Here is a 22600-nt window from a genome sequence, read left to right on the forward strand (position 1 = left end):
TCTACATTTTTCATTTTATGTTCAGACTGTAATGAGTTATTGATGCAGGGTTTACACCAGCACCCAGACCTGCATCTGCCACAATATCCTATTGGTGTGCAAATGTGCCAAAGGGGTACATGTGTTTAAACAGCCATATGCCAATTTGTTTTAAAAAAAACTCTCATCACATAGGTATGCAAACAGCCCTGCAGTGAAAGGGTTAATGCTGCACTTAGCAATCCTGGGTATCCCAAATGATGTTGCTATAACTCAAGCTAAACTGACACTTTTGTCCCTAGGGGTTGATAATCACTAAGCAGGATATAGCAATGGAGTGGGGGAACATGCACTGCCTGAACAAATTAGGTGGTTTGTGGGGATAGAACAGTACACAGAGGCAGAAAGGATTGTCGATGAAATTAAAGCAAATATGGCAGCCCTGGCTAGGATGGGAGAAGATGAGAGACATCCTAATGAATTAACTGCTACGCAGTTAATGCATGCTAAGCAGCAAAGAATGAGGGCCTGGGCCTATCTGTTTGATGGGCAATCGGCATAACATTCAGTGAGTCAAATGTGAATGATTTAAAATGAGAAGTTACTGATTCATAACTAAAGAAACTGTAACAACCTAATATTCATAGGTGTAGACCGAAATAAGCAACTTAAAAAAGAGATTGATTATCTAGAAACCAAGATTAAATTAAAAGCGGATCAGAATTCAAGTAACTGTCTCCATCCAGTTTTAATGACCTTCGAAATCCTAACTGTGCTTTCATTAAACTCCTAAGCAAGAGAGCAGGTATGCACAAAAAGAAATGGTAGCAAAAACATGAGTAAAATAATGGCCAACTGTCTGAAATACACAAAATGGAAATCTTTACATTAAAGTCACAATCTTGTAAGTAACATCCAGTGGCTCTGACATAGCAGATATTATGAAACTGTTTTATGGAGGCCTAGATACAGTAATGCGTCTTCTACTAAAAGAATTGCCACATACCTACAAAAATACAGCTGCACCTTTATCTGTATTAGAGACAGCACCCCTAATAGCATATCACCAAGTACAAGTGGTCTCTCAGCCAGATCTTTCAAAACCTTTGCAAACTATTCCAAAGACTCAAAACCCAACAAAACTAACTCCCAACCTGCTTGAGTATGCACAAAATGTTACACGTTGTCCATGCCTCACGCCTGGTCCATCTTCCTCTTTATTTCCTTCTGCTTCTTTTATGTTTTATTTCTATTCCACATTCATATTAGCAATGCCTCACTTACATATTCCCATTGGAACTTAAGTAAGGCATCAAATGATTAAACAGTCAATGTATACAGCCAACATAACTCATAGTTAATATGTTCTACTATACTTGCCAGTTTCGGCAGTTCATTCAGAAATACTTTCAGAATTTAAAGAACTAAAGAGAAGTGTGTTTCATCGAACGCACAATAGACTCTCACCCTTGTTGGAACAGTGAAGAAACCCATGTGTGTTAAATCTAAATAAGATAGACTGGAACAGATACAGGTAGCCGGGGAGGCGGGTGGGCGTGTGTAGATCTGAAGCTCTACATGCCAAGAACAGATGCATACTGGTAAGTAGCATATTCCGTTCGAGGCATATGAGCTGCAGATTACACACTTTTGCATAGACTATATAGCAGTTCCCAACCTTAGCGGCGACCACCGGTATCTGTTGCAGTGGTTTGAAATAGTGTATTTAGTACAGCCTGGCCCACACTAGCTTGTTGCTTGGTTTGCACATCTACACAATAGTGTTTAGTGAAAGTGTGCGGTGTTGACCATGTAGCTGCTTTGCAGATATCATCTAGTGGGATGTTCCCTAGAAAAGCCCTGGAAGCCCCTATCTTCCGTGTAGAATGGGCTTTAGGGGGAACGGAAAGCGTTCATTTTGCTTTGTGGTAACAAATCTGGATGCATTTTACAATCCACCTAGCTATCCCTGATTTTGAGATTGGGTTGCCCTTGTGTGGTGGAGAGAAAGAGACAAACAGTTGTTTGGTCTTTCTGAAAGTTTGTGTTCTTTGGATATAGTAAAGTAAGGCTCGTTTGACATCTAGCGTGTGCAGAGCCCTTTCTGCAACGGTCTGAGGTTGCGAGAAAAATACTGGTAATTCTACAGATTGGTTTAGGTGAAAAGGGGAAAGGACTTTAGGTAGGAATTTTGGGTTGGTACGGAGAACAACCTTGTTCTGGTGCATTTGAAGAAAAGGTTCTTGTATGGTAAGTGCTTGTATCTCACTGACCCTTCTAAGGGAAGTGATGGCTACAAGGAAAGCTGTTTTCCATGTGAGGAATTGCAGTTCGCATTTATGCATAGGTTCGAAGGGAGGCCCCATCAGCCTTGTGAGATCGATATTTAAGTTCCACACAGGTGAGGGTGGTACTCTGAGGGGAATTATTCTTTTGAGGCCTTCCATGAAGGCTTTAATGGCAGGTACTCTGAAAAGTGATATGTGCTGCCTGTATTGTAAGTAAGCTGCAATTGCTAACATTTTCTTCATGTCCTCTTATGATTATATCTCAATCTTTACTATTGTCATAATTATTATTAGAATTGCTATTGTTATTAATATTATTATTTTTACTATTTTCCTTGTATACATTTCTAAAAATAAAATATTTTGAACACAAAAAAAGCAATATATGTATGCTCTATTTTAGGAACTGGGAAATTGGGATTCTCTTTTGTAAGAATCACTGCACTTATGGTGTCCTGTAACCGTCTGTGGGTTGGGACAGGAAATGGAGTCATCATATCTATTCCATTGACTGAAAGTAAGTACAGTTTAAATTAATGCGTAAAAGAAAAGATAGTAATTGGACTTGACAGTTTCAAAGTAATTGTTGCATTCATATATATTACCCTGCATACATGTTATTTGTTGTTAGGAGTATCCGACTGCATTGGTATTTTTCAGATGTCAACAACTATGCATTTGTGTATTTGAGTTTATTAAGGTATGTACAGTCTTCTTATTGGAGCATAAGCGATAAGTCACAATTTCAAAACAATTTCACAAACCTTACTGCAGATGTGGAGCACAAAATGTAATCTGTGTGTCTGATTTCCACATCCTGATTCACAGAATCAGAATAAATGGAATTTGAGGATTATGGAAAGCACTATGATTAGGTTATTTATACATTGAATTTTACACCAGAGGTTTCTTGGCACTAATACCTGCAAAGGCAATATGATGATATTAACTGGTTAAATTGGCATGTTTTGAGAGATATTTTAAAAGAGTCTGAGAGGATAGACTTCAAAGATTAGAAGGAGATGCATTCAAAGTTCTGGCACCCACAATGGAGAAAACTGTACACTATATGTTGGACAATACATAGGCAGCTGTAAAAAAAAAATGATCTGAACATAGTTGCTTAGCAGTGGATTGACCAAATAAATTAAAGTCATTCTCTAGAAAAAGCTGAATGGTGCAAGGTGTTTTAAATTGAACGAAATAAATGAACTTGTGTTGCCAGTCCCACTTTTGAATCAATATGAATTCCTGGATTGTGTACACTAGCAGATGAGGCCCATAATAGCCTGCCAAGGAAGGTCATCTACAGTGCCCTATGGTGGTGTCAGGAGCAGCTCCATTTTGTGAGTTTCAGACAGTTCCACTGGTAACCAAATACATCCTTCAACTTAAACTTGAATTAGGTAAAAACCGTAAAAATCAATTGTGGATCATTTGCTCAAATAAAACGTGTCCCCAACATTAGGTTTGTTGTAGCATATATATGTTGAAAAGTAAGGAGTAGTAGGTTGATTCCTTACAGATAACTACAAACCATTTTTCTTTGATGGGTGGAAAATGGAGGGAGAGGTATCACGTATTGGCTAACAGCAAGACAGCTTTCAGCCAAGACTGAACTATACCATTGATTACGATTTCTGTCTGGTGTCAAGAATGTTCAATAGTGTCAAAGGCTGCCATTGGGTGCAAGAAATAAAAACTCTTGCATCAGTCACACAAATCTTCTAAGACTTACACCACCACCAATTATGTACTTCTGCCTGGATGAAAGCCAGCCCGATGAGAGTCTAGGAGGTTAGACACAAGACGCTTACAACTCAAAGCCTCTGTCACCTTCAGGCTCTGATTGGCACAGACCGAAAGCTTCACTCCAGGACCTATAAAATGCTCTACCCCAGGACATCAACCCTCATTGGCTGTCAGACCCTCCATGGCCGAAGTTTGCCGAATAGCCTTGCATCCATTCGAAGCTGAAATCGAAGGCCTTGTTGCTGAAGGACCCTCCTCATTGGCTGCCAGATCAGAAGGATCAGAGTTGCCCATCCTGTAGAGGCTCCAAGGGCAGCTCATTGCCAGGCAGAAGCGCCTTTATTAATTCTGTCGCTGGGAAAATGTCAGTGAAGCCAACAGAGTCTCTGCCTTTCAAAAGGATGCTCACTTTCAAGGAAGAACCCATCTCCGAGGTCCCTTTGGAGCTGACACCAAAAAGACATAGAGACAGGGGCACTGGTCCTCTCCTCTCCTCTTGTTTCACCTCCACCACAGCCACCACTCAACCTCAAAAGCTTTCATCATAATGGTTGTGCACACTACCCACCCTGCCTCTGTTAGTCTCCTGAGGGGTTCCCACACATTATTTCTGAACTATGCAGTCCCTATGATCCCACTAATCCGTATGTCCATCCCTTAAATCTGGAACCTATAGATGACCCTTGGTACAACTGCTGGGTCAATCTCCCCCTCCCAGGTGACCAATACCTGGAACACTATCCCATCAGAGCATTCCCACCGATAACACCATGGCCTACCATGGAGTCATTCAAGGGGCCTCTGCCTTCTTCGAGGTTCACACGCATATCCTCCAAGAGGAAGATGACTTCCTCTTAGAGATGCTCTCCAAGCCAGCCACAGTGGACAGTACAATTTCTCCTGATACTCAAGGTCATGCTTAAATCTTCCTCCTTGTTTACATCAAGGCTAGGTCCCTAAAGTACCTAGTGGTTTATACCGCTCTCGGGAGAACCTCCATTTAGACTGGAGGTGATGCCCCTCCACTTGACAAGGACACCAAATAGATTCTGCAAGACAATGGCCATAGGGTTAGTAACCCACTAGCATATAGCCAACATTGTCAGGTTCTTCACCCGCTACAACAGGTTCCAGTAGGAAGAAATGCTCGAGCACCTCTTGAAGACTTGAGGAAGAACGGAGAGGAAATAGTGTCCGAGGTCAAAGCCAACTCCAATGCCAACATTTATTGAGTCTCTGAGGCTGTGGACACATCCTCTTGAGGCGTCAATACTACTGACATCCGATGCCATGCCCGGCTCCGCATCTCTGGCTTTAAACAGGAGGTTCAGCAGCATCTCCTCACCCTTCCATTTTACGGGATGCACCTCTTTGGGCCCCAGGTTGATGAGATGCTGGAGAAAATCAAGAAGACACCAAGATTTCCAGCTCTATGCATGCCTCTTTTTCTTCCCAATCGTCCATTTCCAGTTAGGACTGTGATGTGCCTACTAGGAATGATGGCCTCCTCCACCCCCATTGTACTCCACACAAGGTTCCACTTGTGCCCGTTACAATAATGCCTTGTGGCGCAGTAGTCACAAGCGGTGAATCGCTGGGAAGATCTTGCATTGGAAAAAGCCAGCACTTCACTCTCTTCAGTGGTGTAATGGTAACAGTCTCTGTTGCAGGGCCGGCCATTCTCTGACCCCATCCCTCAGGTGACCGTTACCACAGCTACTTCACTTGTTGGCTGGAGAGCTCATCTCAATGGCATGAATGTCCGAGGAAAATGGCCCCTTCAACACCAGGGCCATCATATCCGCTACTTTGAGCTACTGCCCATTCTCCTTACTTTGAGAGCCTTTTTTCAGGTTATTTGGGGGAAAGGTTTTCTCATTAGAACAAGCATGATGGCCAAATACTATCTCCAAAAACAGTGGCACGCACTCTTCCCCGCTGTCAGTAGCAGTCCAGGAGATCTGGCAATGGGCACAACATACTGTCACGATTGCCAATCTCGGGGGCTGCTGCGGATTACAAACATGGCCGGCGCGTGGGGGCAGGCATGCGCGGCAGCCGATCAAACGAGTCAGAGCGTCAGTCAGTCCGCGTTCTAGCTACAGAGTTGTACACTTACCTTCCGCTTCCTTGTTGGATCTTCGGTTCCCCTCGATCGTATCTTCTGTAATCCAGTGCCTGAAGCATTTGCAGAGTGTCGGGTCTCCTTAATCGCATCTCGTGGGATCCAGTGCCTTTGAATTGTTAAGTCTCCTCGTCCGCGTCCTGTTAGTAACAGTGTCCTCCTTTCTCCGGGACCTCGTCGGATATCTAGTGTTCTTGTTCTACGGTCCTCCTTCGTTTCGGGCTCACTATATGTCCTGGACTCCTTTGTACCTACAACAAAATAAGAAGAAAATAAGAAAGCTGCATGACTGTATATACGGTAACAGCGCCCTGCGCTGACAATGTTTATTATACTTAGTGCCCCAAGTATACTTATCTGATTCAGTAATTCTGACGACATCGCCAACTTCATCAGCCCGCACGTCCTCCCCTCCGCTGACTACATCCTCCTCGGGGACCTCAACTTCCACCTGGAGAACAACAACGACCGCAACACCACCACCCTGCTGGACAACCTCGCCAACCTCTGTCTCAAGCAGCTAGTGACCACCCCCACCCACTACGCCGGACACACACTCGACCCCGTCTTGTCATCCAGCAAGGACATCGCCTTCAGCCACGCCACCGGACTCCACTGGACGGACCACAGCTGTGTCCACTTCAGCTTCAGAAGGACCACGATCCACCACCACCAGCAACAGGTTGCACGCAGAAGCTGGAACAAGATCACAGCCGACCAGCTCGCCGCATCCCTGAGCCAGAACCCTCCCACCAGCTCAGCGAACCCCAGCCAGGCCGCCAACAACCTCACGAAGTGGATCAGCAACTGCGCAGACGACCTCGCCCCTCTGAGGACCCCGCCTAGCAGACCCGGCAGCAAGAAAGCCCCATGGTTCACCAACGAACTCAAGAGCTCCAAGAAGAACTGACGAGCCCTCGAGAAAGCCTGGCGCAGAGACCCAACACCAGACAACATGACCACCCTCAAGCTCGCCACCCGAAAACACCACCAACTGATCCACGCCACCAAGAAAACTGCTTTCAAGGAACGACTGGACAACAACGCACACAACAGCAAGGAACTCTTCAACATCGTTAAAGAGCTCTCCAACCCCAACGCCGGAAACAACGACATCACCCCATCACAAGACCTCTGCAACTCCCTCGCCTCCTACTTCCACAACAAGATCGCAGACATACACAACAGCTTCAGCCCACAACCGACGCACCCCACGACCGCACCAACGCCCCCCACCACCACCCTCCACGCCTGGACCTCGATCAGCACCGAAGACACCAGCCGCACGATGAACTCCATCCACTCCGGATCGCCAACCTACCCCTGCCCTCACCACGTCTTCAACAAGGCCGACGCTGTCATCGCACCCCATCTGCGGGACATCATCAACACCTCCTTCGACACCGCTACATTCCCGGAGAGCTGGAAGCACGCCGAACTCAGCGCTCTACTGAAGAAACCATCAGCGGACCCCACCGAACTCAAAAACTACCGCCCCATCTTGCTCCTCCCGTTTCCGGCCAAAGTCATCGAGAAGACCGTCAACAAGCAGCTGCCACCTTTCTCGAAACGAACGGATCCCTCGACCTCTCGCAGTCTGGCTTCCGGGCCAACCACAGCACCGAGACCGCCCTCATCGCAGCCACCGATGACATCCGAGCCCTGCTCGACAACGGAGAAACAGCGGCCCTCATCCTCCTGGACCTCTCCGCGGCATTCAACACTGTCTGCCACCGCACCCTAGTGCAGCGCCTCAGCAACGTCGGAATCCAGGAGAAGGCACTAGAATGGATCATCTCCTTCCTCGCCGGAAGGACACAGAGAGTCCGCCTCCCCCCGTTCAGATCAGAAGCCACCGAAGTCATCTGCGGCGTACCTCAAGGCTCCTCGCTCAGCCCCACCCTCTTCAATGTCTACATGAGCCCCCTCGCGGCCATCGCACGCCAACACAACCTCAACATCATCCCCTACGCTGACGACACCCAGCTGATCCTCTCCCTCACCAACGACCCCGCCACCGCCAGAGCCAACCTACACGAAGGGATGACAGACGTAGCCAAGTGGATGATGAACAGCCGCCTGAAACTGAACTCAGACAAGACGGAAGTTCTCATCCTGGGCTCCTCGCCCTCCGCCTGGGACGACTCCTGGTGGCCCCCCGCCCTGGGCAGCGCACCCAAACCAACAGACCACGCACGCAACCTGGGCTTCATCCTGGACTCCTCCCTCTCCATGACCAGACAAATCAACGCCGTCTCCTCGTCGTGCTTCAACATCCTGCGCATGCTACGTAAGATCTTCCGTTGGATCCCCACCGAGACCAGGAAGACGGTCACCCAGGCCCTCGTCACCAGCCGACTGGACTACGGCAACTCCCTCTACGCCGGAACCACTGCCAAACTCCAGAAGAGACTCCAGCGGATCCAGAACGCCTCAGCAAGACTCATCCTCGACATCCCCCGACACAGCCACATCTCCGGACACCTGAGAGACCTGCACTGGCTCCCGGTCAACAAGAGAATCACCTTCCGTCTCCTCACCCACGCACACAAAGCCTTACACAACCAAGGCCCAAGATACCTCAACAGCCGCCTCAACTTCTACACTCCCACACGCCAGCTTCAATCGACCGGCCACGCCCTCGCCGCCGTCCCCCGCATCCGAAGAGCCACCACAGGAGGAAGGTCCTTCTCCCACCTGGCCGCCAAGACTTGGAACTCCCACCCGACCCACCTCCGCCTGACCCAAGACCACCTCGCCTTCAGGAAGCAGCTCAAGACCTGGCTGTTCGAGCAGTAGCGGACCCCCCCCCCTCCCCAAGCGCCTTGAGACCCTCCGGGTGAGTAGTGCGCTATATAAATGCCTTGATTGATTGATTGATTGACGCTGTGGTTCTCCGGTCTTCCTGTTTGGCTGGCTGCCTGTTATAAAGGAAATATAGAAACGATTAGTTATTTACACCTGAAGATAAGGTGATGTAATGTTTTTTTAATTATTAGTGACACTTTCATTTGGATTCACATGAGTTATGCAGATAATGTAACAAGGTGGAGTTGTTAAAATAAGTGTTTTTTCTGTTTCATTACATGCCTTATTGACCATCCTTTTTTCTAAGTAGCCCTTGTTTCCTCCTTCAGACTCAGACACATGCCTGTCAATTGCAGTCTTTTGTATAAATTAGAAGAAGGGAAGCCTAAGGTATGCGATAGCACCTTTAGAGGATTAACGGTTACAGTACACCATTCTACATACTTACCAACTCTCTGTTTTTTCTCTCTGTCTACAGCAGAAATAGCCCCATATTGGCCTAGTTTTGTTGCAGCCTGAGGTTGATGAGGACCCTTGTCTCTTCTTGTTTTGTTTCCCTTCTTCCCCAGGTTACCATTGTCACTTTGAATTTTTGTTGGGTGCAATAGGGGATTTGGGGAGGTTGCGGACCCTTCTTCATGTCCATGGTGATCCTGCGGACATATAATTGAGAATTCTGACACATACACTTTCTGGTGGAACATCCTCCGGGGGTGGACAAAAACTTTGCTGGCCTGTTTAGCTAGGCACATCAGCAAATCCTTAACCGGTGCTTCCGAAGTTATGGGCACCCACATATAGACATTTTCACCACCCCCCGAAAAAGCAAACCCCAAACTTTGCCTCCAGGCATGCACACTCACAGTCTGTAGGCAATGAACTATGAATGAACTGGTCAGGGGTCTCATTCTGGTGGCTATGACATGGGCCTCCTCCTGCTGACACCCATTGGTGAAGGAGCAAGGGTGACACCACAGTCCTCGATCTCGCTCCCATAGTCAATTGACCTTGGAGCGGATCCTGAAACTGGTTCTGGCTCGGCCCAAGTTTCTAGTGCCATCTGCCACTCCAAAACAGATAGAAGAGTTCCATGAGACAATGTTCCAGCTCTTCAGATTTTTACCTTCTCTCTCTGTGGTGCTTTTGGGCCGAAAGGTCTTCCATCTGGGATACCACCGGCAGGGGTCACCATCTGCACCAGTTGGGCCTTCTGTATCCTTCACAACACCTCTGGCTCTGATTCCACCTCCAGTACCTCAGTCCAGACCAATTTCAGAAATGTTAACGCCGATGCTGAAACCTACAACATCAGACTAGGACTGCCGTACTTAGACTCAGTCTGTCTGCGCTGGTCAGACACCATACGCTCCCTTTTTGGCATGTACTCAGACAGCAGTTATGAAGTCGGTGATGGGTTTGCTCAGCCCTATCATTAGGAAAGTTCGTAAGTTTACTTGCAGGAGGCCAGTGGGCTCGATATGTCCCCTGAATAAGATCAAATAGCGAGCCCCCATCGCCCTTGGCAACCCTACATTCCTGTTTAGTGTTTCTCTATCACGTTTCCCATTCTCCGCATATCGTTTCGAGTCAAAGTCTTCGATCGAAAGATTCGTGGAGGGCCATTGGGCCTACCTGCGTCGGGCTCGCTAGCAGTCGATGGAACTGACTCCATTCAAATTCTGTCTCGGGTATCGAAGTGTGCAATCTCTGTGTATCCTCGGAACACAACGAACAAGACTGCGGCTAGTGCTGATCATTTCGATTAAAAAAGACACTCCGAGACCGTCGGGCTTGACATCATGAAATGCACCAACAAAGCGGCTTCGCATCGGACATCTTCGGTGAAGGCTCCAACCAGGAAAAATTCCACGCACAAGGAGCCGAAGAAAAACTGGAACACATCTCTGTGTCCGAAGCCGACTCCGACATGGCGGAACAAGAGCAAGTGACACTGGGTCAGCGTACCGTGAGTACAGAAACCCCCCTGCCACAACACTTGTCGAAGAAAAAGGCTCCCGTCCTTCCTTTGCCTTCGGGCCTAGGTCGGCACTGAGAAAATGTTTTGGACGCCCTGCCCTCCGGCCCAGCACCGAAACACAAATTAAAGCCTTCCGGGCTCGGAATCAAGTCGGTCCCATGCCGATGCCGAACCGAAACCTTCGGCATCGAGATCGCAGCACGTCATTGTGGCCATTCCCACGATACCGAAGAGTAAATCTTGGGAGCCGAAAGCTTCAGTGGCGAAATTTTCAATGCCGAAAAGTATGGCGCCAAAAGTGAAAACGACTGTTCCATCCAAATACCCTTGTTTCGACGTTCCACTTGCAAACATGGATCTGAAACAAAAATAACTGGTTATTCATCCAGACACTGGATATATTCATGTGAAAATGCCAGAGAAAAGGAAAATGGGCTTACAAGAAGACTAAATCAAAAAAGAGAGGGGGGACCGAGGAGCGAATTACGGTCCAGTGTCCATGCTCCTCTTTCATAGTATTTAAACAAACAAAAAGGACACTGTTCCAAAAGGCTGGCTACCGGATGTCAACCAATAGTCCTCGCCAAGAAAAAGCAAAAGTGAAGAGAAAGACCTAGGTATAGAAGGGACCCCCTTAAAAGGAGAAAGAACAGGTCTTATCTCCTGTTGCCCTCACACACCCCGGAGGATGTCATGCTTCATCATCGGGCATTGGCTCCTCGTCGGGCCCGGCGGTGCAATGCCCAACGGGTCCCCCTGAAGGGTCACTTTGGCGGAGCTCTTTTAAAGTCAATGCCGGATGGTGCCTGACGGTATGTGGGGTGTGGGTCCAAATGAAGAGGGCTACAAGGTGCGTGCAGGTAACAATAAAAATTTTAAAAAAGGGTTGCTAAGGCCAAAAAATTGACAACGGGAATAGTTCCCATAAAGGCACATTAGAACCCCATGGGTAAACAGTTACCCTTACAGGCATAGATAGGCATGTAATGGATCGACATGTTTCGCGCCACTGGTGCCACAAGGGTCATAGGCGCTTCTTCAGGATCAAAAACAATCAACAGTGAAGTGCACGTGAAGTGAGTGATAAAAAGCATATACCCTCATAATCAGTCAGGGTGAGCCAGTGCCCTGTTTCCCATACAGGGTGGCAGTAATTTGCTTATCCTCCTGATGGATACCTAGGGTAGAAACACAGAATACATTATAAGCAGTATGTGTATCAGTACAACTTGATGCCACAAAATGTGCCACAATCGTGTGCACAACCTGCCACCATAAAAGACACACAAGCCAGAACTTCGGGGCGTCCCAAAAGTTACCCAAGTACCATTTATCCCTTACCGGGATTTTTCCACTCTAAAGAAAGAGAACCTCTCGAAAATGTGCGTGCCCATAAAAATTCCATACTACATCGAAGCCGGTCTAGCAAACACCCTTAATGTCAGGTGGAGGACCAGGGTGTCAAAATTATGTACAGTACCCTAGACCACAGTGTGATTCTGCATAGGACCAGTCATGTATGGCTACCTGTTTCCATATGGTAAGCGTAATGTCACAGGACTTACAAAAAGGGAAGCAATTTCAATAAAAAATTCCTTACCCAGCTTTATCAGGAGAGTCCCTTCTAAGGCCAGAGACGGTGGACCCCCGCACCCAAACGGACTGTAATAAAGAGGGATATTTAAAAGAGAACAATCATGAGGGGGAGCAAAAAGACCAGAGCCCAAACACTACAAGGGCTGTGCACGAGTCGTGCTCTAATCGCTCGGTAAGCCCCTTCCTCAAAAACGCCCCCTACTTAACTTACAATGGTGTCCAGGTGCGGGCTGCAGAGTACCTGCCCCGTCCATACGTCTCCTCCCACGAGTTACCAGGGGACAATGCTCGGACTAAATAGTCCAAATAGAGAAGCCCGGGCGGCGTCTACATCCGGGACGTAGATCCCTCAGCGTGACAGGGCACTTGCGCAGATGCGAGGTCCCGCCGCGCTTGCGCCCCTGGGGAGAACTACTCACCCGCGCATCATACTGCATATGGGGATTAATGTTATGTTCACAGCGATGCGTGAATAGTACCGAAATTTTATAATGAAGTGACGCCAGCCCAGACAGTCCTCATGAATCAGTCCTGACATCTCTCCCATCGGGTAAACGATCTATGGGGGTTCTGGGAAGTCATACCCCAAACCCATCAACATGTCACAATGCAGACTAGAGGTATCGGGTCCCAGTCCTGTCATAGGCATCACAGTAGGGTCACAGGGAAATAACCCGGTAAAATGGGGTGGTACAAGAAGACTACCACATTCCTTTGAAACGCAAGAATGTGGGTACTAACCCTTCTCCTCCCATTACACCTCCTTCAACCATTGACCCAAATTTGCTCGTCACACTCACAAATTCCCGACAACCTCAATCACCTAATCCACAAGATGAAGGAGATGGGGATGAAGATAGGCCACAGGATAATAATGATCCCTGGAGGACTATAATACAGATCAGATCAGACAATTATCAGGATCTATACCCTTCCAAACCCTCACCACCTGATGAAAACATAGGGTATATAGAACTACTGCTCAATACCATGGGGTGGAATTACAAATTCTATTTCAGACCTTAAGCTCCTCTCAGAGATCAACACAGACACTACCTATGCTTAAGGGAATGCTTAAAAATACTGACGAAATTTTTAAAGACTCTGTGCTGGCAAGAATTATCACGCCCAGAATTGAGAAAAAATATAAGCCGGCACATACTGACCCTACTTACATCAAGGGTCAACTGCCATCAAACTCCCTTGTAGTCTCCAACACTCGCAAAAGAGCAAACAACAAGAGATGCCTCTCTTCCTGATAAGGAGTCGAAATTAATTGATGCCTCAGGCAAAAGAATAGCATTGCAAGCAGCCACTCACTGGCGAATTGCAAATGAGCAAGCTCTCTTAGCTCGCTATGACAGAGCTCATTATGATGAGCTAGAAAAGTTAATGCAGTTTTTCCCAACAAGCACAAAACCAAAGCCAATGACCTAATTCAGGAGGGAAACTTAATTACCAATACTTCTATTAAATGCGCCCTAGACGCAGCAGACACAGCAGCGCGCGCAGTTAACACGAATGTATTGCTACGCAGACATGCTCGGCTCGGAATTTCGGGGTTCAAACCCTAGGTCCAAGTCTCTATTCTGAACCAACCCTATGACAAAGAGCACCTCTTCTGTCCTAGAGAAGATAAAAAAAGATACAGAGATCACAAAATCCATGGGGGTACATCCAATCAGATCACTTGCACATAGTGACACTCCAACAAGTAAACCCGCTCCTTCAGCAAGGCGACTTTCTGTCCACTTTGGATTTAAAGGACGCCTACTTCCACATCCCGATACATCCCGCTCACCGCAAGTACCTCAGGTTTGTGGTAGCGGGGCAACATTACCAATTCAAAGTACTCCCATTCGGAGTCACTACTGCTCCCAGGGTTTGCACCAAATGCCTCGCAGTAGTCGCTGCTCATCTACGAAGACAGCACATTCACGTCTTCCCATACTTAAACTACTGGCTCATAAAAGCCAGCTCACAAGCATACTGTCTACGACATACTCGCAGAACAGTGTAGCTGCTCCATGATCATGGATTCACAGAAAATCAGTCCAAGTCCCATCTCCAACCCTTCAACACCCAAGCGTATTTGGGAGCCACTCTAGATACACAAACGCTCTGGCCTATCCCAATCCGGACAGAATCCGCAACATTCAAACTCTACTTTGCCAGTTCCATCCTCAACACTCAATGCCAGCTCGAGTGTTCATGCAGTTACTAGGAATGATGGTGTCTTGCATCCTTATAGTCCCCTACGCAGGACTTCAAATGCGTCCTCTTCAGGATAATTAGCATGTCAGTGGAATCAGTCTAACGTTCAGTTATCAGATCTAGTGTTGGTAGACGGTTGCACTTATCGCTCTCTGCAGTGGTGGAATCCTCAAAACCTTTCCAAAGGGGGGCCCTTCATCGACACGATTCCACAAACAATGCTAACAGCAGACGTATCGCTCACTGGTTGGGAAGCTCATCTTCAAACTCACACAATTCAGGGCATATGGAACCTGCAGCAAAAGCGGCTTCATTTAAGTCATCTAGAGCTTCTAGCGATATTTCTAGCGTTCAAAGCCTTTCAAATTCACCTGGTAGGCAAAGCTGTCCTGATACGCACACACAACATGACAGCAATGTATTACATATATAAAAAGGGGGGACACTCTCTCCAGCTATCACAGCTAGTACAGATGTTCTGGAGGTGGGTCATACGTCACAAAATGTATCTCCTCGCAGAATACCTTCCAGGAGTAGACAATCAAATCGCAGATCTGCTCAGCAGACAGACAACAGATCCACGAGGGGGAACTCGACCCTCGAGTTCTCCTCCCATTCTTTCAGATGTGGGTCTTCCCAGACATTGATCTATTTTCACACACCAAAACGCAAAATGCCGAAGCTTCGCCTCCAGGTATCCACACCCGTTGTCCAGAGACAATGCACTATGGATAAATTGATCAGGGATATTTGCTTTTCCGCCTCTCCCACTCATTCCACTAGTGGTTCGGAAGATCCGGCTGGCGTCCCTGACTCTATTCCTAGTTGCTCCCACACGGGCCCGTCAACCGTGGTTCACCACCCTGTTGGAGCTCTCAGTAGTCCCTCACCGAAAACTGCATGTTACACCCAATCTCCTCACACAGAGCCGTGGAGAGATAAGACGTCCAGATCCTGGTCATCTCAACCTTGCGATCTGGCACCTGAAGTCATAGAGTTTGGCTACCTTAATCCTATGCCAGGCTGCATGAACATTATCAAAGAAGCTAGACGTCCTACTAAAAAGGCTTGCTATGCAGCAAAGTGGAAGCAGTTTATTTATTGTAATAACAATCAAATCAACCAGCTCGATGCGTCATTTCAGAACATCATCTGCTATTTACTGCATCCACAGCGTTCAAATTTAGCGTACACATCCATACGCTTACATCTTGCTGCAATAGATGCATACCTTCAAAATAGACATCTGTCTCTCTTCAAAGTGCTTGTTATTAAGGCATTTATGGAAGGACTCAAGAGTCATTCCCCCAGGACTTCCACCTACCCCTGTGTGGAAACTCAATATTGTCCTCACCAGCCTGATGGGTCCACCCTTTGAGCCATTTCACAAATGTGAGCTGCAATTTCTCACTTGGAAAGTCGCTTTCCTCCTAGCTATTACAGAGTAGGTGAGCTTCAGGCGCTAACCATAGAGGAACTATATTTACAAGTACACCAAAACAAAGAGGTTCTTCGGACTAATCCTAAATTTCTACCCAAGGTGATTTCTGCCTTCCATATCAACCAATCTGTTGAGTTGCGGGTGTTCTTCCCTCAACCAGATTCTGTGTCAGAACGTGCTCTACACACCTTAGATGTTAAAAGAGCATTACTCTATTACATAGAAAGCACAAAACCTTTCCGTAACATGAAACAACTCTTTGTGGCTTTTGCCCCACCTCATAAAGGCAATCCCATCTCAAAATCAGGAATTGCACGGTGGATAGTCAAATGCATTCAGACATGCTATGCAAAAGCAAAACGAACATTAACAATTCCCCCTAGAGTGCACTGAACTCGCAAACTATGGGCTTCTATGGCTTTCTTAGGAAACATCCTCATAGATGACATCTGCAAACCTGCAACATGGTCTACACCTCACACATTCACAAAACACTATTGTGTAGATGTGTTAATGAGACAGAAAGCTAGTGTGGGCCAGGCAGTTCTACGTACACTCTTTCAAAACTCTGCAACAGCTGCAGGTTAGCCACCGCTTTGGGAGATTACTGCTTTATATTCTATGCAAAGCATGTGATCTACAGATCACATACCTCGATCAGAAAATGCTACTTACCCAATATGCATCTGTTGGCATGTAGAGCTGTAGATTCACATGAGCCCACCCGCCTTCCCTGGTACCTATACCTGTTGCAGTGATATCTTACTTACATACACACACATGGACATCTCTATTCTACTGCTCTTACTAACTCCATTATCACCCCCTGCGGGAAAACAATCTAACAATGGAGTTGATGCCCATGCGCACTATCACCGAAAGGAGGAGTCACCTACCTTGTGACTGGAAAATGCTTTTTCGAAGAAAAACAAAGTGCAAACATCCGGAACCCAACACTATATGACAGCCTATGAAAAGCATGTGAATCTAAAGCTCTACATGCCAAGAACAGATGCAAACTTGGTAAGTAACATTTTAGTTTCTCTTCCACCACCCTGGCTTTCTGTACAGCAAATGCATGTTGTCTTCTGGGATGCTACCCCCATGTCTTTGTGACTCGGGGGCTCATGTCCTCCCTGGTGTCCCTGAATATCTCCAACCTGTCCTTGCCCAGGATATTCAAGGCAGTCTTGAGCAGATAAGTTTACAGTTCATTGTGGCTTGGAAACCACCAATTCCATTGGGCGAGCCACTGGCACAAGTTTTGCCATTTGCAGGTGTGCGTTCCACAATCAACTGGGTCATCAGGTAATGTCCAGTCCTCCTTTATGCACTCCCTTTGACGTGGCTCACCTGTTTGGGAGCAAATCTGACTCCGCTTTAGAGCAACTCAAAGAGAGCAGGGCCACGGCACACACACCCTCTGGCTTAGCCACCCACATTGCCAGCCACACCAAACATACCAATACTTTGATGGCTTTAGCATTGTTGTCCTATATCACTAGCCTCAGCAGGAAACTCAGCAGATGAAGCAACAGTGCCCTTAGCCCCCGCAAAAAACCCTTAAGCATCCCATTAGGAAAGCACAGTCAACTGGTAGAAGGCACGATCCAATTAGTCTTTCCACATTGGAAAACCATAACTTTAGACTGGTGGGTCCTGCACTTATTAATTCACGTGGATATACCTTGCACTTCCTCTCTTCTCTGCCGCACCTTTCACTTCCTCCCAGTGACTGACGGAGGACCATCCCTCCATTTTTTGGCAGGAAATGCATGCCCTTTTGGCCAAAAAGGCTGTCGAGAGTGTGCCAGAGCAGAATATGACAGTTGTTATTCCTGCTACTTTCTGGTGCCCAAGAAGGATATAGGCCTTTGCCCAATTTTAGACCTGAACCCCCTCAACACCCTCCTCTGGAAGGAGAAATACACAATGCTTACCCTGACCCAGGTCTTGTCTGCCATCAACCCAGGAGACTGGATGGTGGCATTGAACCTGCAGGACACCTATTCCATGCAAAAGCCCAGCAATCCCATCAGCGCTACCTGCTGTACATGGTGGAACAGAAGCATTTTCAGTTTGCTCTGCTTCCCTCTGGCCTCACCAGCACTCTTCGGGTGTTCAGAAAAATGATGGCAGTGGTGGCAGCAAACCTTAGGAGGTCGGGGGTGCCAGTCTTCCCTTAGCTCGAAGACTGATGGTTGAAGGTGAGCTCACCCTAGGCATTCTTCAACCACATCCAGACTTTGGCGAACTTTCTGTGATCTTTGTGGCACGCTATCATTCGCCAAAGTCAAGCCTAACTCCTTCTCAGACTGTCCCCTTTATAGGAGCCATTCTGAACACAGTTCAGTTTTGTGCCCCCTGAGAAAGAGACTTCAGGACATTCAGGCTATAATGTCAATCTTTCAGCCTCGGTCTCGGATTACAGTTAGGTTGACTCTGAGGCTCCTGGCCTCCTGACAACCGCCTGCATTCTGCTTTTGGAGGGCACCAGTTGGCATGTGCAGGATCTACAGTGGGATCTAAATTCTCCCCAACATCACGGGCACCTCTCCAACCGTGTTCAGATTTCAGAGGAGATTGTAAAACATTGTATTGTTGATTGCTGGTCTGGAATTGGACCCCTCTCCTTTCCCCATCCAGAGATCACAGTGTTGACCGATGCATTGGTTTTGAGTGGCCATCTTGGAGAAGTGTATATCAGAGGCCTGGCTCCAAATCAACCCACTGGAGATGAGTGCAATCCACTATGCTTTGAAAGCTTTCCTTCCATCCAACAAGGGGAGGCTGGTTCAGGTGCTCATGGACACACTACCGCCATATGGTCCTACTGCAAACGGGGTAAGGTGGGGTCACAAACCCAATGCCAGGCGACTATAACGTAAACCCTTGGCAAGCCTTTTTTCAGCTCTGCCACTTGGTCCCAGAGTAACTTGTGCTTTATTGTGCAACCTTTTGAATATTTAAACCCATTCTGGCCCATGTAGTGAAGATATTCATTGTAAAACTGGACACAATAAAATTAATTCCACACAATAAGTGTGGGGAATTCTCAATATATATTTTTTAGTGCCAGTATCAGGGGTTTTAGTTCTGCCAGTTGTGCCGTGCAATCTCCTAAAGACTGCGTCTGCGTATTGCTAGCACGGAACTTACCGTCCCACATACGCCACTTTACAATTGCATAAGCTACACTGTATTGAAGCTTACTTTCTACGGCAAGCTGAGCAGAACTGTCAGTGTAAATTATGTATTCATACTGATCTAGAGGCATTATTTTATTCGGGAGAGGATATTCTTGTTCGTACTGCAAAAATGCTTGTGTTTTTAATGTAGAATCAAATTTGTAATCTACATCTGTTGCAGTGAGAGAATTAGCCCATTGTGGATGCAGTGCTTTCGCGTTTGGAATGCTTGCTTTTGTAACAGCCTCTATGGTTGGTACCGGAGTCACAACAATTATTTTTTTCCTGTGAACCAGTGCTCTTTCTCTCAGTACAGCAGTCTGTACTGCCGTTAGTATTTTTTCAGTTGATGCAAAACGCATCTCAGCGTTCGGGTACAAATGTGATTTGTATGCAATGGGTACAGTTTCGCCTTCATTGAAGGTTAGGTATGTGTACGCGGATTGACCCTTCTATTACACGGATCACCAAATTGTAGTATTTATACATGTATGTAAATGTTTCGAAGCTATCATGTCAGCTTGTACGGAACAAAGAATTTCTGTATGTTCCAAGTTAAATTTGTAGGCCTCAGAGGCGAACCCCAAAATGATGTTGTTCACCCTGTTCAAATGATCAATTAGCTAATCATGCGTCAGATAAAAATCATCTATATAGGGCAATGCCTCCTCATCAAAATAACCATAATAAACACATGTTGGCTGGCCTCATCAAAATTTTGAAGTAACTCTGATACTCTTGCTGAGAATAACCCGGGGCTATTCTTATACCGTTGGCGCAATCTACAAAAATGGCGTTGAGAGCCAAGGGCCCAAAATGCTGTTAAATATCTGCTTTCAGGCGCTAAAATCTGAAAGAGACACGTTAGTGATAGATTCCTTACCTTAGAATATCCCCAGGCGTCAGACTGGATCCGGAAAGTTTTGCTAGCAGTACCCCTGCACATCAGTAGGTGGCGTTGTGCGGCTCCGCGTCCGTTGCTGGCATCGTAAGCGCTGAGATGACGTCACAGAGACTAAGTAGGCGCCACCCATGCGCGCTGACGTCAGTTCTTTCTTTTTCCGCGCCAGAAAGCGCAGATCCTGTTAGAGCACGTACCTTAGTCACTTTTTGACTACTCTTTTTGAGACTTTTGACTCCTGTACGATTTGGGTTTCCTTGGTGCACGTAGGGATGCCTGGATTCAAGTCTTGTGGGGCCTGCCATTGCAATATGTCGGTGGCGGACCCCCAGGATGTCTGCCTCTACTGCCTGTCGGACCATGGCCCTGAAGGCCTTGAGGGAGCGGCACTGGAAGCTGCTGGAGGTCCGGCACTCGTCCCAGCGCCATTCCCGGTCCAGGGGCTGTTCCAGGGAACGCTCGCGGGGCCACAGTCATTGCTTCTTGGGCTCCAAGTCTTCACCCTCGGGTTCGTGTAAGAGACGACACAATAAGAAGTCGAAGAAGCCTGTTCGCTCTCCGACGTCCCCCCGTCGGTCCTCGGATGTGGACGAGGGCTTTGCCCCCGCAGCTCCTTCGGAGCTCGAGAGTCCCGCGTCCTACCCATCTTACCCGGGTCCGTCGGCGACTCCCGCAGAGGTGCAAGAATTTCTTGCTACCATGGACCACCTCTTTACACCTCGGGCACCCGCCGGCGCGCGTTCGGGCCCCGCAGTCCCGTGTCCGGATCCTGTTGGGCCACAGGATCCTGCGCTGCTGGCTCCGGCCACGGCGCCACAAGGTCCAGCGCTTTCGGCCCCGGCGCCACCCTCTGGTCTGCCGCCACAGTGGGTGCCATTTGTCCCGCCCTTGCCCAGGTTCCAGGACCATTTTATTCCTACCTGGGATCCGCATTGTGAGACGGCACCGGCTCAGCCAGCACCGTTCCCAATGCCGTTTGGTCCTTCTCCGGCTCCTTCTCTCCCGCCGCGGTCTGTACCACATGCGGCGGAGGACGACTGGGAGGGGTCCGAGGACACTCTTGCTCGTCAGTGTGACTCCGAACAGGACTGGGCAGACGACTTGGAGGATGCCGGCGACCTCGACGTCTCCTCTGACCCGGGGTTTGCCTCTCCCCCACCTACCATGGAGGAGGGCACCTCCTACATGATGGTGCTCCATCGGGCAGCTGAGGTCCTCAACCTTGATCTCCCTACGGTGGCCCTCAAAACTAATCTCCACACTGAAGTGCTCCGGACGGCTTCCACTTTGTCGGAGCCCCTGCTACCATTTAACAATGCCCTCACTGACGTCTTGCTGGGCACTTGTTCGCGGCCAGCCACAGGAGCCCCTGTGGATAAGAATGTCGCCAGGCGTCACCGCCCGGCGCTTGGTGACCCCGCTTTTCTGACCACTCAACCTACGCCTGAGAGCCTGGTCATCCAAGCCTCGACGTCACAGAGTGCCTTTCCCACGGCTCCGCCGGATAAGGACACTAAGAAGCTGGAGCAGTTCAGTAAGCGGTTGTTCTCTTCGGCCAGCTAGGGGCTGCGGTCGATTAATTCCGCATGCCTATTGGGCCGCTATTCCCATGTGGCACAGATGTTCCCTCAGTGTCCTGTAGAGACCCAAGCTGTGCTGTCCCAAGCTGTTGCAGAGAGGGTAAGTATGTGGCTAAGTTCGCAATTCGGTGTGGTTTGGACACCGCGGACTCACTGGTTAGAGCGATTTCTTCGTCGCCACGCCTGGTTGAGATCTACCGGGTTCTCGCCAGATGTCCAAAGCTCACTCATGGACATGCCCTTTGATGGCACTCGCCTGTTTGACGATAAGGCCGACAGTGCACTGGAGCGTTTTAAGGACTCGCAGGCCACCGCCAAAAAGCCCAGCCACTCCAGGTTTTTGTTCCTTTCGTGGCCATGGCAGAGGTGCCCAGGCACGTTCCTTCAGCAAGCCTGTGCAGAACCAGCCTCAGCGCGGACGTGGATTCCGCAGGGGCGGGTCTGGGAATCAGCGTGGGGGTCAGTCCACCTCCGCTCCCGCTGCTTCTACCTCCAAATCTTCCTAATCCGAGCTTTGTGGAGTACCCCACGCCAGTGGGTGGCAGGATCCGCCATCACCTCCCCCACTGGCACGCTATCACGTCGAAAAGTGGGTGTTGCAGATGATCCGCAAGGGTTACTCCCTTCTCTTTCAGTCCACCCCTCCAGCCATGCCACCTCGGTACCACTGCATGTCGGGGGACCACTTGGCAACTCTCCAGCAGGAAGTTACGGCCCTCTTGGCCAATGGGGCCATCGAGTGTGTTCCTG

The 22600-nt window shown here is 48.2% G+C and overlaps 1 protein-coding gene across 3 annotated transcripts in view; it reads left to right on the plus strand.

Moving 5' to 3' along the window:
• Positions 1-22600, plus strand: part of SPAG9 (sperm associated antigen 9) — a 1633747-nt gene that overhangs the window by 1486967 nt on the left and 124180 nt on the right. For all 3 annotated transcript variants that reach the window (XM_085617154.1, XM_085617155.1, XM_085617156.1), the window contains one exon: positions 2671-2784. In XM_085617154.1, coding sequence (XP_085473280.1) covers positions 2671-2784 — 114 coding nt within the window. The remainder of the gene's footprint in view (positions 1-2670; positions 2785-22600) is intronic.

The sequence above is a fragment of the Triturus cristatus genome, chromosome 7, assembly GCF_964204655.1.
Source record: "Triturus cristatus chromosome 7, aTriCri1.1, whole genome shotgun sequence".
In the NCBI taxonomy this organism is placed as follows: domain Eukaryota; kingdom Metazoa; phylum Chordata; class Amphibia; order Caudata; family Salamandridae; genus Triturus; species Triturus cristatus.